Source organism: Apodemus sylvaticus, chromosome 5 (genome assembly GCF_947179515.1).
Source record: "Apodemus sylvaticus chromosome 5, mApoSyl1.1, whole genome shotgun sequence".
In the NCBI taxonomy this organism is placed as follows: Eukaryota; Metazoa; Chordata; class Mammalia; order Rodentia; family Muridae; genus Apodemus; species Apodemus sylvaticus.
The window spans coordinates 152,417,867-152,430,441 of record NC_067476.1 but is presented as its reverse complement, the minus strand read 5'-3'; the positions used below and the strand labels follow the sequence as shown (position 1 = coordinate 152,430,441).

Here is a 12,575-nt window from a genome sequence, read left to right as displayed (position 1 = left end):
TGTTTTTGAGACAGAGTTTCTCGATGTAGCCCTGCCTGTTGTCACTTGCTTTGTAGACCAGGCTGGCCTCATACTCAAGGAGATCTCACTGCTTCTGCCTCCCTAAGTGCTGGGATTAAAAGCCACTACCACCTAGACTCTTTCTTTCTTTCCTTCTTTCTTTCCTTCCTTCTTTCCTTCCTTCCTTCCTTCCTTCCTTCCTTCCTTCCTTCCTTCCTTCCTTCCTTCCTTCCTTCCTTCCTTTCTTTCTTTCTTTCTTTCTTTCTTTCTTTCTTTCTTTCTTTCTTTCTTTCTGTATGTGTAAGCTAGGTGTGGTAGTACATGCTTTTAACCCCAGCACTTGGGAGGCAGAGGCAGGGGCATCTCTGAGAGTGGGAAGTCAGCCAGGGCTGCTACATGGTTAGACTCAGTCTCAAAAAGGAAAAAAAAAAAAATGTGTCTATATAAGTGTGAAGGTTTATGCACATGGGTGCAGCGCCTACAGTGGCCAGAAGAGGGCGTTAGATGCCCTGGAGCTAGAGTTACAGGCAGTTGTGAGTCACCTGATATGGCTGCTGGTAACCAAACCCAGGTCTTCCCTAAGAGGAGGAAGGAGCTGGGCTGTGGTGGGGCATGCCTCTAATCCCAGCACTGGGAAGGCAGAAGGCAGATCTCTGAGTTGAGGCCAGCCTCATCTGCAGAGTTTCAGGGCAGCCAGGACTACATGGAGAAACCCTGTCTTAAGAAGGAAAAAAAGAGCCGGGAGGGCTAGGGCTCTCACCAGCTGAGTGCCACTCCACCCTGTGAAGGATGCTTTAACGGATCGTCTCAATTCTTCATTTAAAACACCACAAAGAGGAATGCAGACTGACTTGTGCTCGGTAGACAAAAGCTTCAGAAGCTATTCTGAATGTTCCAGGTGACCATACCTGCACAAATCCTCGTCAGGGTCTGAATGACCATCCAGCGGTGCTCAAAAGAACTTGTGGATGTTTCTAAAATGTTCAGGAAAATCTCTTTGAAAAAGACCTGTGCAGCACAAAGACAAGGGAAGAGCAATGAGCAGTCTCGGTTTAGGCCTCAAGAGGCCTCCACGCCTAGGCACATCATGTAGTAAGTGAGTCAGCTTGGGCAGAGGGCAAAGCCGGGCTCCCACTTGCTGAGGACCATGGGAGCCCAGCCTGGTTGGTGACTCCACCCAGAGCTGAGGAACTACAACAGGGCACACATGTGCTACCATCTAAAAGAAACCAGAAATTTGTATTTGTGCAATGGAATTTCTCAGTCTGACAATTCAAATTATTTCAAACAATTCTGGCTCAGACAGACATGGGGTTGTCTGTTCTGAGAGAACACAGATCCTGACCATAAACCTTTGGTAGACAGAAGAACTCTTCCGACATGGTGTTTGCCACTCATTCAGAAGTCCCACTAGGAGGGCTGTCAAGTAAAAGGGACCTCACCACTTAAGTGCATGGGATTTTTTGTTTTGTTTGTTGTTTTTTTTAAACATTTATTTATTTTACGCAAGTACACTGTTGCTCTCTTCAGACACACCAGAAGAAGGCGAAAGATCCTGGGTTTTTGTTTTTGTTTTTTTCCAAGACAGGGTTTCTCTGTGTAGCCCTGGCTGTTCTAGAACTCACTCTGTAGACCAGGCTGGCCTCGAACTCAGAAATCCGCGTGCCTCTGCCTCCCAGAGTTCTGGGATTACAGGCGTGCGCCATCACTGCCCAGCTCAGATCCCGTTATAGATGGTTGTGAGCCACCATGTGGTTGCTGAGAATTGAACTCAGGACCTCTAGAAGAGCAGTCAGTGCTCTTAACAGGTGAGCCATCTCCCCAGCCCCTGTTTGATGTGTTTTTTTGAGACATGTTCTCATATAGCCCAGTCAGGACCCAAGTGAACTACACAGCCGAGGCTGGCCCTGACTTCCTGGTTGCCTTGTTTCTAGCTCAAGAGTACTTGGGATTGCAGGCATGTGTCATGCCTGCTCACAAGCAGCTTATCATCTAGCATTAAAACAAAAACAAACAAAAACATGAGTGGAAGTATGTACCTCTATCTGCATTTTCAAATGCATCTTGAAGTTTGAAAGAAGAGTAAGAAAAATAGCAAGCGAGAGTTCAAAGACATCAGGCACTGAGGACACGCCGTTCTTGGAAAGGGCCACACACAGGTACTGCTTAATGGCGGTGACAAACATCTCGTGGCTCCTGAAGACTGGGCCAGCATTCTGCAGCACAGAGAGCAGCAGCTGCAGGGAAACCACCTTGGAACGAAGCTCGTGGGACCTGCAGAGAGAACGAACGACACTGATGGTGCACAGGGTGTGGAATGCCTGACAGAAGGCTGCTTTTCGTTCCTGTTTTAGACGGGTCTCACTGTGTACAGCTGACCCGGAGCCCAGGACCCTGCCTCTGCCTGCAAAATACTGGGCACAAACAAAAACTGTACGTTCCCTGAAAAGCCTCTGCTCTTTTACCAGCTACTATATGACCAAAAATGACCTTTAACTCCAGACTTTCCTGCCTCTACCACTCAAAGACTGATATTACAGGAATACACACTGTGCCCAGCCAAGCAGAGCCTCCTGAGGCCAATGATTTAAGAAATAAAAACAGCCCCTACACGCCAGGCGGTGGTGGCGCACACCTGTAATCCCAGCACTTGGGAGGCAGAGGCAGGCATCTGAGTTCGAGGCCATCCTGGTCTACAGAGTGAGTTCCAGGACAGTCAAGACTACACAGAGAAACCCTGTCTTGAAAAACAAAAACAAACAAACAAATAACAACAACAACAACAAAAAACCAGCCCCTACATGCCAACAGGATGAAGGCAGAGGGCACAGGAGGGGTGCATCAGAACCTGCAGATGACGGGGCTAGTGAGATGGCTCAGCAGTTAAGAGCACTGACTGTTCTTCCGAAGGTTCTGAGTTCAAATCCCAGCAACCACATGGTGGCTCACAACCATCTGTAATGAGATCCAACGCCTTCTTCTGGTGTGTCTGAAGACAGCCTCAGTATACTTAACATATAAGAATAAATGGAGGAGGAGGAGGAAGAAGAAGAAGAAGAACCACCACCTGCAGGCTAGCCCTCTGGAACAAGAATGGCCATTCCCTGCTCCTTTTTGCCTCTCCCAACAGAGTGGATAGCGGGCAGCACCAGGACGAGGGCTGAGCCTGCAGAGCCAGCGCTGGGCTGTGTCCATGCAGTAACTTCACAGGTCAGCCCTGTACTCTTCACTCTGTGTCCGCCATGAGCACGGCCTTATGATGGTTAATTGTCACAACCTCACAGGATCTAGAGTCACCTAGGAGATCAGCCTTCGGGCATGACTGAGGAATTTCGGATTAAGCTCATTTAGGGGAAGAAGACTGACCCGTAACATTTGTGGTGCCATTCCATGGGCGAGAGTCCCTGACTGCATAGAAGGAAGGATGGAGACAAGCCTCAGGATTCACCATGCTCTACCTCCTAACCAGGTGCAGAGTGACCAGCCACAAAGCTCTTGCCCCCACACCCTCCCACCATCATGAACAACTGGGCCCTCATACTGGGAGCCCAAATAAACCAAATAAAATAAACTTTTAATTCAAGAATTTTGTCATAGCAATTACAAAAGTACCCAATCCAGGGGACTTTATCCATCAGCCTTAAAGAATCCCCTTACCACTATATCAAGCCACATATAAAAAGCCAAAAATGTGTCAGGCACAGTGGTTACACATCTCTAATACTAGCACTTGGATAGCAGTGGCAGTTGGATCTTTGTGAGTTAACAGGCCAGCCTGGTCTATAGAACAATCCAGGCCAGTCAGGGCTACAAAGTGAGACTCAATCAAAAAACAAACAAAAATAAAAAGATCTGCTGGACCAATGGCTCGGTGATTAAGAGCACTCGTTGCTTGAAAACTCAGGCTCCATTCCAGCATCTATATAGTGGCTCTCAACCATCTATCTGTAACTCCAGTTCCAGGGGATCTGACACTTTTTTTTTCCCAAGACAGGGTTTCTCTGTGTAGCCCTGTTTGGCCTTAAACTCACAGAGATCCACCTGCAGTGCCGGCAATAAAGGTGTGTACCACCCAGTTCAATCCAACACTCTTCAGAGCTCCGAGATCACTAGGGACACACATGGTACATAAAAATACAAGAGTTGCAGGCCAAACACATACATACATAACATAAAATAAACAAATCTTGAGGGCTGGAGAGATGGTTCAGGGCCATTTGTTGCTTTTGCAGTGGGTGGTTCAATTCCCAGCATCCACATGGTGGTTCACAACCATCAATAACTGCAGTCCCAGAGGACCCAGGAGGCACACACATGTGTGTATACACACATACAGGCAAAACATTCATATGTACAAGTAAAATAAATAAAACTAAGAGAGCAATAAGGAGAGAAGAAGGTTTCCTAGCTGGGCGTGGGAGTAAAGTCCTGTCACTCTGGTACTCAGAGGGGTGACTCGGGGAGTCTGCCGGCACCTTGCCTCTCCACAGCCCCCCCCACAGGACAGTAAGTCCAAGTCAGGGAAAAGCACCACAAGTTCCCTATGCTGACTGTTTTCAATATACAAACCAAGATCAAACCTGGGCAAGATTCTGGATAGTGGAGATGGGAGGGGTGGAGACTGCCTGCGGTGGAAAGTGAAGCCACCCCTCACCAGCACTGTGGGGACCACAGGTTCACGGGGACAGATTGCCAGAGCTGCTGAGGGCTTACTTTGGGTCTGGTGGCCCTTCCCCGAGGGGCTTCATGGACAGCTTGCACAGGGAGCGGAACACCAGGAAGGCGTCTTTCTGGAGAACGTGAGAGAACCTAGTGGCCGCTTGATGCCCTTGAATGTCTGGTTCCTAAGGTAGAAACAAAAAGAAAGTCCAAGGAGAGAAGGAATCACTTCAGGGAAACTGAAATTCTTGTATATGTTCATGCTCACCTGAGACCTAGGGGGAGAAGACACAGATAAGGTGCCACAGCTCTGTCATCAGAGAAACTGTGAACCTTGTCATTTACTCTTTAAAGTCTTTATGAAACCAGGTCTGGACACATGCCTGTCATTCCAACACTGGGAGTTGAGACTGAGGAGGTGAGTGCAAGGTTCTCCTCAGCTACACAGTACATTTTAGGTCAACCTGGGATATAGAAGAAACTGTCTCAAAAAACAAAAGCAGGCTGGGTGTGGTACAAGCCTTTAGGCCTAGCACTCTAGAGCAAGAGGCAGGAGGATCTCTGTGAGTTCAAAGCCAGCCTGGTCAACAAAGTGAGTCAAGGACAGCCAGGCTGTTACACTGTGGAAGTGTGAGCTCAATAAACCTTTCCTCCCCAACCTGCTTCTTGGTCATGATGTTTGTGCAGGAATAGAAACCCTGACTAAGACAAAGGCTTAGGATGAAGCTCAGCTTCCTGACGGTCTGCCCAGGCAGAGGCAGGACCACTCGGAGTGGGCTCTGCAGAATTCATGTGGATAGAGGTGGTTTAAAATAACCAAAATCCAAAGTTAATTAATCTACTTGTTAATATAATCTACAAAGGCAATTATATGTTCTTGGTGCAGGCCATGGTGGCACATAGCTTTAATCCCAGCACTCAGGAGGCAGAGGCAGGCAGATCTCTGAGTTCAAGGCCAGCCTGGTCTACAAAGTGAGTTCCAGGACAGCCAGGGCTACACAGCCAGGGCTACTCTGTCTTGAAAAACAAAAACAAAAAAAGGAAGAAAAGAAAGGTATTTGTAAGAATTCTGAAGCCGAGTAACTGGAGAAAAGTGACAAACATTTCAAAATCAACTTTAAAACATGACCTTTAGCCCTGTGCGGTGGCCCATCCCTTAATTCCTGCATTCAGATGCAGAGTCAGGAGAATCTCTGTGACTTAGAGGCCAACCTCATCTATATAGTAAGTTCCATTCTACAGCCAGAGATACTCAGAGATACTCTCAAAAAGTAAATGTAAATCAATACATTTAGGGGAGAGAGAGTTGGCTCAGTGGTTAGGGGAACTCGATGCTCTTCCAGGGACTAGGGTTTGGCTTCCAGCACCACATGGAGGCTCACAACCTTCTTTCACTCTGATGCCAGAGAATCCGATGTCTTCTGCCCTGCCCAGGCACCAGGCTTCCACATGGTACATACATTCTCCCAGACACTCATACATATAAAAATACATTTTTAAAAATTACATTTAAATATAATAAATATTTACAAGGCATAATAAAGCTCAATAGCTTTTACACACAGAGGTTCTTAGAATCTATTAAGAAAAGATGGGAACCTTTCACGATAATAAAAATTGGGCAAAAAGCATGAATAAATAATTGCTAAGAAAGCCAAATGAAAATTAAACCTAAGTAATGTTATTACTGCCATTAGCATGGGCTTGTCAGAATATAAAGATTTAAATGAATGATGTCACTCAATTTTAACACAAGGAGAGAAAATGGCTTTCACCAGACTAAGGGGGGTGGGCAGGATGTGAGTAGCCGTCCCAAGGGACCAAAGGTGACCGCTTCCAAATCATTCATCTTTCCATCTACAGCCCACCGCAGCCTTGAACTAGGCCCTGCTGCAGCCTCTGAAGTACCGGCCTGCCGGGCCGCTGTCACCGTGCTCAGTTAAAAGACCTCCTCTCCTGCTCTGTGCAGATTCAAATATACACTTTTTAAAAAATTAAATTCATACATAAAAATTCATCTTAAAAACTTTTACTCTGGATTCGAACTTGGCTCATGCTAGACAATCGTGCACCTGGGCTAATTCCCCATCCCAGAGCTTCCAAGTCCTAACCCAAGAGTGCTGTTTAGAGAATTTTACAGGGTCAGGCATGGTGTGGACTGCCAGTCACTCCTGGGCTGGGAGGGGTACAGGCAGGTCCTACCTCACAGTCTAGCCAACTGCTTGCTGAGCTCCAGACTCAGAGACTTTCTCTCAAAAAAGTAAGGTGGAGAACAGAGAAAGATATCTGGCATTGACCTCTGACCTTCACATAAGCATAGGCCACACACACACACACACACACACACACACACAGGACTGGGGAATAATATGCATATAAGAGGTAGAGGCAGATAGATCTCTCATCATGAGGCTAGCCAAGCTATACAGTTAAGAAGTTAAGATGCACTGTCTACATCACCAGTATCAGAAAAGGGAGCCCTGCTGGGCAGAGGAGGAGAGCAGGAGTGACCCCCGCAGGGCCCTCTTGTGACGCTCACTTCTCTAACAGAGCCTAATTCTGCATCTTCTAAAAACATGCAAATGGAAGGGTGTGAGCAGTGACGTACCAGATTATCTGCCGAGGACAGGGACTGCCTGTCGTCTGCTATGCCATTGGTCTGTGAGTTTTCATCAACTCCTGGAGGAACACTGCATTCCTGGCATTCTAGGGCACCCAGGACTTGGTCAGGCTCCGTCAGACCACGCTTTTCTGCTGCTTCTTAAGACATAAGTTCAAAGTCAAAGACTGTGTATCCCAAACACTGCTAACCACACAGAACTCATCCACACTCACACTGTGCGCCCCTCTTCCCCTAGCCCTCAACACAGCGGTGCTTAGGCTTGCTGCCAACTCCCAGCCACAGCCTCGCTGCCAGGGCCACATTCCACGCAGGAGTCCACTCCTGCCACACACAAAGCTGTGACACGCAGCAGCCCTCACCATCTCTCTACTTCTGAAAAACAGATCGGAAGGAGCAAAGCATGAGAAACAGAGATTCTATTTAAAGAGTTAATAAATAACCCAACAGTTAAGAGACAGTTAAACGGCCGGTGCACACCTTTAATCCCACCACTTGGAAGGCAAGAACAGCTGAATTCTGAGTTGGAGGCCAGCCTGGTCTACAGAGTGAGTTCCAGGACAGTCAGGGCTATACAGAGAAACCCTGTCTCAGAAAACAAAACAAAACAAAACAAAAACAAACAGTAGCATTTGTCGTCCATCACCTTGTCACACTTCAGCCTGTTGTGGAGTAGCACTGGCTAAATAATGTGTCCAGTAAATATATGCTTTTAAAACTGTTGTAGCCATTGAGACTGCATAGCAGGGACATGTGTATCTGCCACCACGCCTGATGAATAGAGTTCACTCACACACACACACACACACACACACACACACACACATACACACACACACACACACACACACGCACTGTGTATGTGTATGAGATTTATTTATTTTATGTATGTGAGTACACTGTCGCTGTCTTCAGACACACCAGAAGAGGGCATCAGCCCATTATAGATGGTTGTGAGCCACCATGTGGTTGCTGGGAATTGAACTCAGGACCTCTAGAAGAACAGCGGTAACCAATGAGCCATCTCTCCAGCCAAGATTGCATTATTTACTGAAAATAACTTGTGGTTTAGCCCTTAGTACACATCTTTTTTTTTTTTTTTTTTTGGTTTTTTCGAGACAGGGTTTCTCTGTGTAGCCCTGGCTGTCCTCGAACTCAGAAATCCGCCTGCCTCTGCCTCCCAGAGTGCTGGGATTACAGGCGTGTGCCACCACTGCCTGGCTCTTAGCACACATCTTTAATCCCTCTGGCTGGAATATGGACCTGCCCTCAATACTCACCTTTAGTCCCAAACAATGAAGGTAAACTTGGCTTATGGAAGGAAGTACCCAAGTTTGAAAGTGTTGTCTAATTGAGTGTCAGACAAAGTGACGAATCAGAGAAAGATTTGACAGAACAGAATATGCCCAACTCTCATAAGGAGAGACAGGAAAGGGAAGCTACTTAAGAGACAGTGAGAGAGGGAGGGCGACAGAAGAGGAGGTTTTACCAGGACAGTTGTACAGAAACTAGTGGTAGAGAGAACAAACTAGATATAGATGAAGACAGAACAAATCATAGAATGAGAAGGAACCAGAAGATTAGAATAGATTGCTAGTGTTAGTTTGTGGTCAAAGAGAACAATTCAGGAGAGGCATCGAGAAAAAAGCCAGATTGAATCAGTCAGCTTGGAGAAGAGTTTGAGTCAGAGCAGCTAAGCTGAACCAGGCAGACAGAATTCAGAAAGAACTAGAGCTTATTCAGCAGTTAAGTCTGAGGCTGAAAACCTTCTAGCCTCACATTAGATTGACAGGGGCTAGAAGCTTCCAGGAGTTGACCTAGGTTAGGACGTGGCAGCAGTAAGTCTGGGAGAGGACAACTGAATTAGGCAAAATATACATTTAAAATGTAAAAGTAAAGAACTGCAATGTTTTATGAAAAAGAATGAGAATTTCCATGCCCCATGAACTCAAACATATAATCATCTATATTCTACTTTATTTCTTCCATTTAAAAAATGCTGATTGTGACCTACTGCCATTTCTAAGTTTCTTTCCAATTAATGGCACTGGCATAGCGCTCAACAAGCAGCCACTGACTGAGTCTGAAGCAAAGACAAAGGAAACACCTTCAGGGCTAGATCTGAAGGCTGACAGACTGAGTGAAGCCTGAGGAGGACTGCAAGCTCACAATGAGTGCCTAACACCTGCTGCTGTGTGACCACACATCGTGTCTGGCCTTGACATCTTAGCAGCTCTGATGTAGAAGACATATGGAACGGACCTGTGTGTCTTCAGATGGAGCACCTCATACTCCTATGTAGACTATGGTCTACACAGACAGAGGCCTTGACCTACACAGAACAGAACCCGTGCGTGAGTCAGTGAGGAGCAGAACACCTACCAGATGCTGCCTGAGGGGCTCCACAGGCAAGGGAAGAGGCCTGAGGAAAGGTGGCTCTCCTCAGCACTCACCTTTCACAGCAGATGTGACCACGTCCTCTAAGATGTCCTTCACCACCTCCTGGGCTCCATTGTCAGTGCCTGCACACATCCCAAACACACAAACACACATAAGGTGTTGCCAGGGACAAGAAAAGAAGGGGGAAAAGATTATGACAATGGCTTTCCAGAGTCCTGTTCTAAAGGCACCGATGTGTTCCCTCCACCAGCAAATCTACCAGTGGAGAGGATCCCTCAGCTGCTGAACCCAAGGGAAGCTCAAGGCTTACTCTCAAGAGCACCTTTCCTCCCTCCCAAGGGCCAGCTGCTCAGCCCGGGCCAGCCCCACCCCCACCCCACCCAGAGCATGAGCTGATCGGCCCATCCCGGCAGAAACAAGGATGAGCTTCTCTGGGCCTCTGCGGAGCTCAGGCGAGGAGCAGCACGCTGGGATCTCCAAGTCAAGCAAGCCCAGAATTCAGTGCGAGCCTCCTAACCTCACACTTGAAGATGGACTCTATTTCAGATGAAAATATCCTGCCAAACAGGAAATGTTTAGTGGAAAAGGTCCAACATCTCTAATCATGAATTGCTTATTTTTTAGAAAATTAGTCCCAAAGAAGAGCTTTGGAGTGAACAGAGTGAACAGGCTCAGGACAGGTGTGTGGTGGTGACGTCACCAGTTAGAACACACCTCACTGGGCAAAAGCCATCATCTCGAGTAAGCAACACCACAGACAGTGTACGCATGCCTCGGTGAGGACTCTCCGTCCAATAGCACCGCCATCCACCAGTTCTGGGCACAGCCGCTGAGATTCTGGAGAACAGTGCTAAGGATTTTCATTTTCAACTGTCACTGTACACCTATAACCAGGTTCCCTCAGATGAGATTACTGACATCATAACTTTTTCTTAGAAAGCAAAACAGAATCTGAATGGAAAATGAGGGACAATCCTACCACAACCAAATCTTCTAAATTAATTTACTTCCCTCAAAACCATGACTTAGACAGTTACCTAGACCTCTGTTGGTTTTCCCACCTTTGTGACCTCTGCCCCACTTAGGCTGCACTTAGATCACCACACAGGCACAACGACATCTACAAATACCAACTTAAGAAGTGCTAGTTATACTGTAGTAACACATGCTAAAATAAACATGTAACTATTAAAAACTGGCACATAACACCCACAGAATCAGCTACACCATAATTTACAGACACCAAGGCCAGATATTTCAGAGCTGCTTTCCCTCTCTGGCACTAGGATTGAAGCAGGCCTTAAGGCCTCATACACACCGAATGAACAAGTGCTCTACCATGGGCTCCACCCCGGCCCGTGACTAAGTTCCTATTTAGTTCCAACCCACTGAAGCTATGACTTGATAAAATTATGCTCACCATTTCTGATCTGTACATTGTGCTGCACAGGACACTGTCCACAGTCAACACCTAAGACAGTAGAGTCATGGTCCCAGAGGCCTGGGTGGCTCAGTGTGACCAGAGGCCACAAAGTGATGGCTGATACATGCAGGCTGGCAGGTGTGTGTTGTTTGCCACCAACTGCTTCTTAAAACACTCGAATCAGCCGCTCATCATTGTTAACTGAGAGGTTACTCAGTCAGTAATACATCTTGCTTTTATTAAAAATCCTAAAGCTAGGCCAGGTGTTAGTAACACATGCCTTTAGTCCCAGAACTGGGGAGGCAGGGTCAGGAGGATCTCTGTGAGTTCGAGGCCAGCGTGGTCTGCAGAGTGAGTTCCAGGACAACCAGGGCTACATAGTGAGGCCCTGTCTCAGGTAGAAAAAAAAATAAGAAAAGAAAAAAAAGAGACGAACTCAAAACAAACAACAGCAGTGTAAACTCTGAAGCCCCGAGGGGAGGGCGCTGCAGCACTAGCTACAGAGATACACTTTTTTTTAAAGATTTATTTATTTTATGTATATGAATACAGTGCCACTGTCTTTAGAAATACCTCGGGGCAGTGGTGGCGTGCACCTTTAATCCCATCACTTGGGAGGCAGAGGCAGGCGGATTTCTAAGTTCAAGGCCCGCCTGGTCTACAGAGTAAGTTCCAGGACAGCCAGAGGTACAGAGAAACCCTGTCTCAAAAAAAAAAATAAAAAAATAAAAAAATAAAAATAAAGGGGGGGGGGGTAAGAAAAAAAAAAACACCAGAAGAGGGCACCGGATCTCATTACAGATGGTTGTGAGTCACCATGTGGTTTCTGGGATTTGAACTCAGGACCTCTGGAAGAGAAGTCAGTGCTCTTAACCACTGAGCCATCTCTCCAGCCCCCTATAGAAATGCTTAAAGCAGAAAAATCACAACTTAAAAGACCCCTCGATTCCAGCACTCGAGGAACAGAAACAGATGGCTCTCTTTAGGTGCCAGGCCTGCCAGAGCTAAAAAGTAACATTCTGCGCGCACACACACACACACACACACACACACACAAAGGAGGATGAGAAAAAAGATAAATGGATAAAGAAGGGGAGGTATCGGTGATAGAAAGAGAAGAAAAAGAAAAAGGTTTTTGTTGTTGTTTGTTTAAAAAAGACCAGTGAGAGCTGCTTGCCACGAACACAGACTCAGGAGGGCGGAATAGAGGCCCTGCAGACAGCGAGCCTGGCCCAGCGCCCAGTGTGGGGATTTCCGTCCCTCAGGCTCCCAAGCCTCCATTCCCTCACCTGTAAGCCCTGTGGCTGGTCCCTGAAAAGCATTCCAGTGTGACTCCTGAGCTTCAAGTGTGAGCAGTGTCCCAGGAGACAGCACTCCCGCATCTCCTTAGGGGCACTGCCCACTCCTGTCACTTCCCTGGCCCCAGAGACTAAGTCCATAATGAAAATTTCCAATTAAACAGAGAAAGCACTT

At 46.9% G+C, this 12,575-nt stretch overlaps 1 protein-coding gene across 3 annotated transcripts in view; it reads right to left on the bottom strand.

Annotated features, from left to right (window-relative positions):
• The window catches only part of Arfgef2 (ADP ribosylation factor guanine nucleotide exchange factor 2), an 85,939-nt gene that overhangs the window by 45,741 nt on the left and 27,623 nt on the right, over positions 1 to 12,575 (bottom strand). For 2 of the 3 annotated variants that reach the window (XM_052184325.1, XM_052184327.1), the window contains 5 exons: positions 9,733 to 9,801; positions 7,268 to 7,419; positions 4,714 to 4,844; positions 2,040 to 2,274; positions 909 to 1,008 (listed from right to left, as the gene is read on the bottom strand). In XM_052184325.1, coding sequence (XP_052040285.1) covers positions 909 to 1,008; positions 2,040 to 2,274; positions 4,714 to 4,844; positions 7,268 to 7,419; positions 9,733 to 9,801 — 687 coding nt within the window. The remainder of the gene's footprint in view (positions 1 to 908; positions 1,009 to 2,039; positions 2,275 to 4,713; positions 4,845 to 7,267; positions 7,420 to 9,732; positions 9,802 to 12,575) is intronic. The other variant, XM_052184326.1, reaches the window with a different exon arrangement.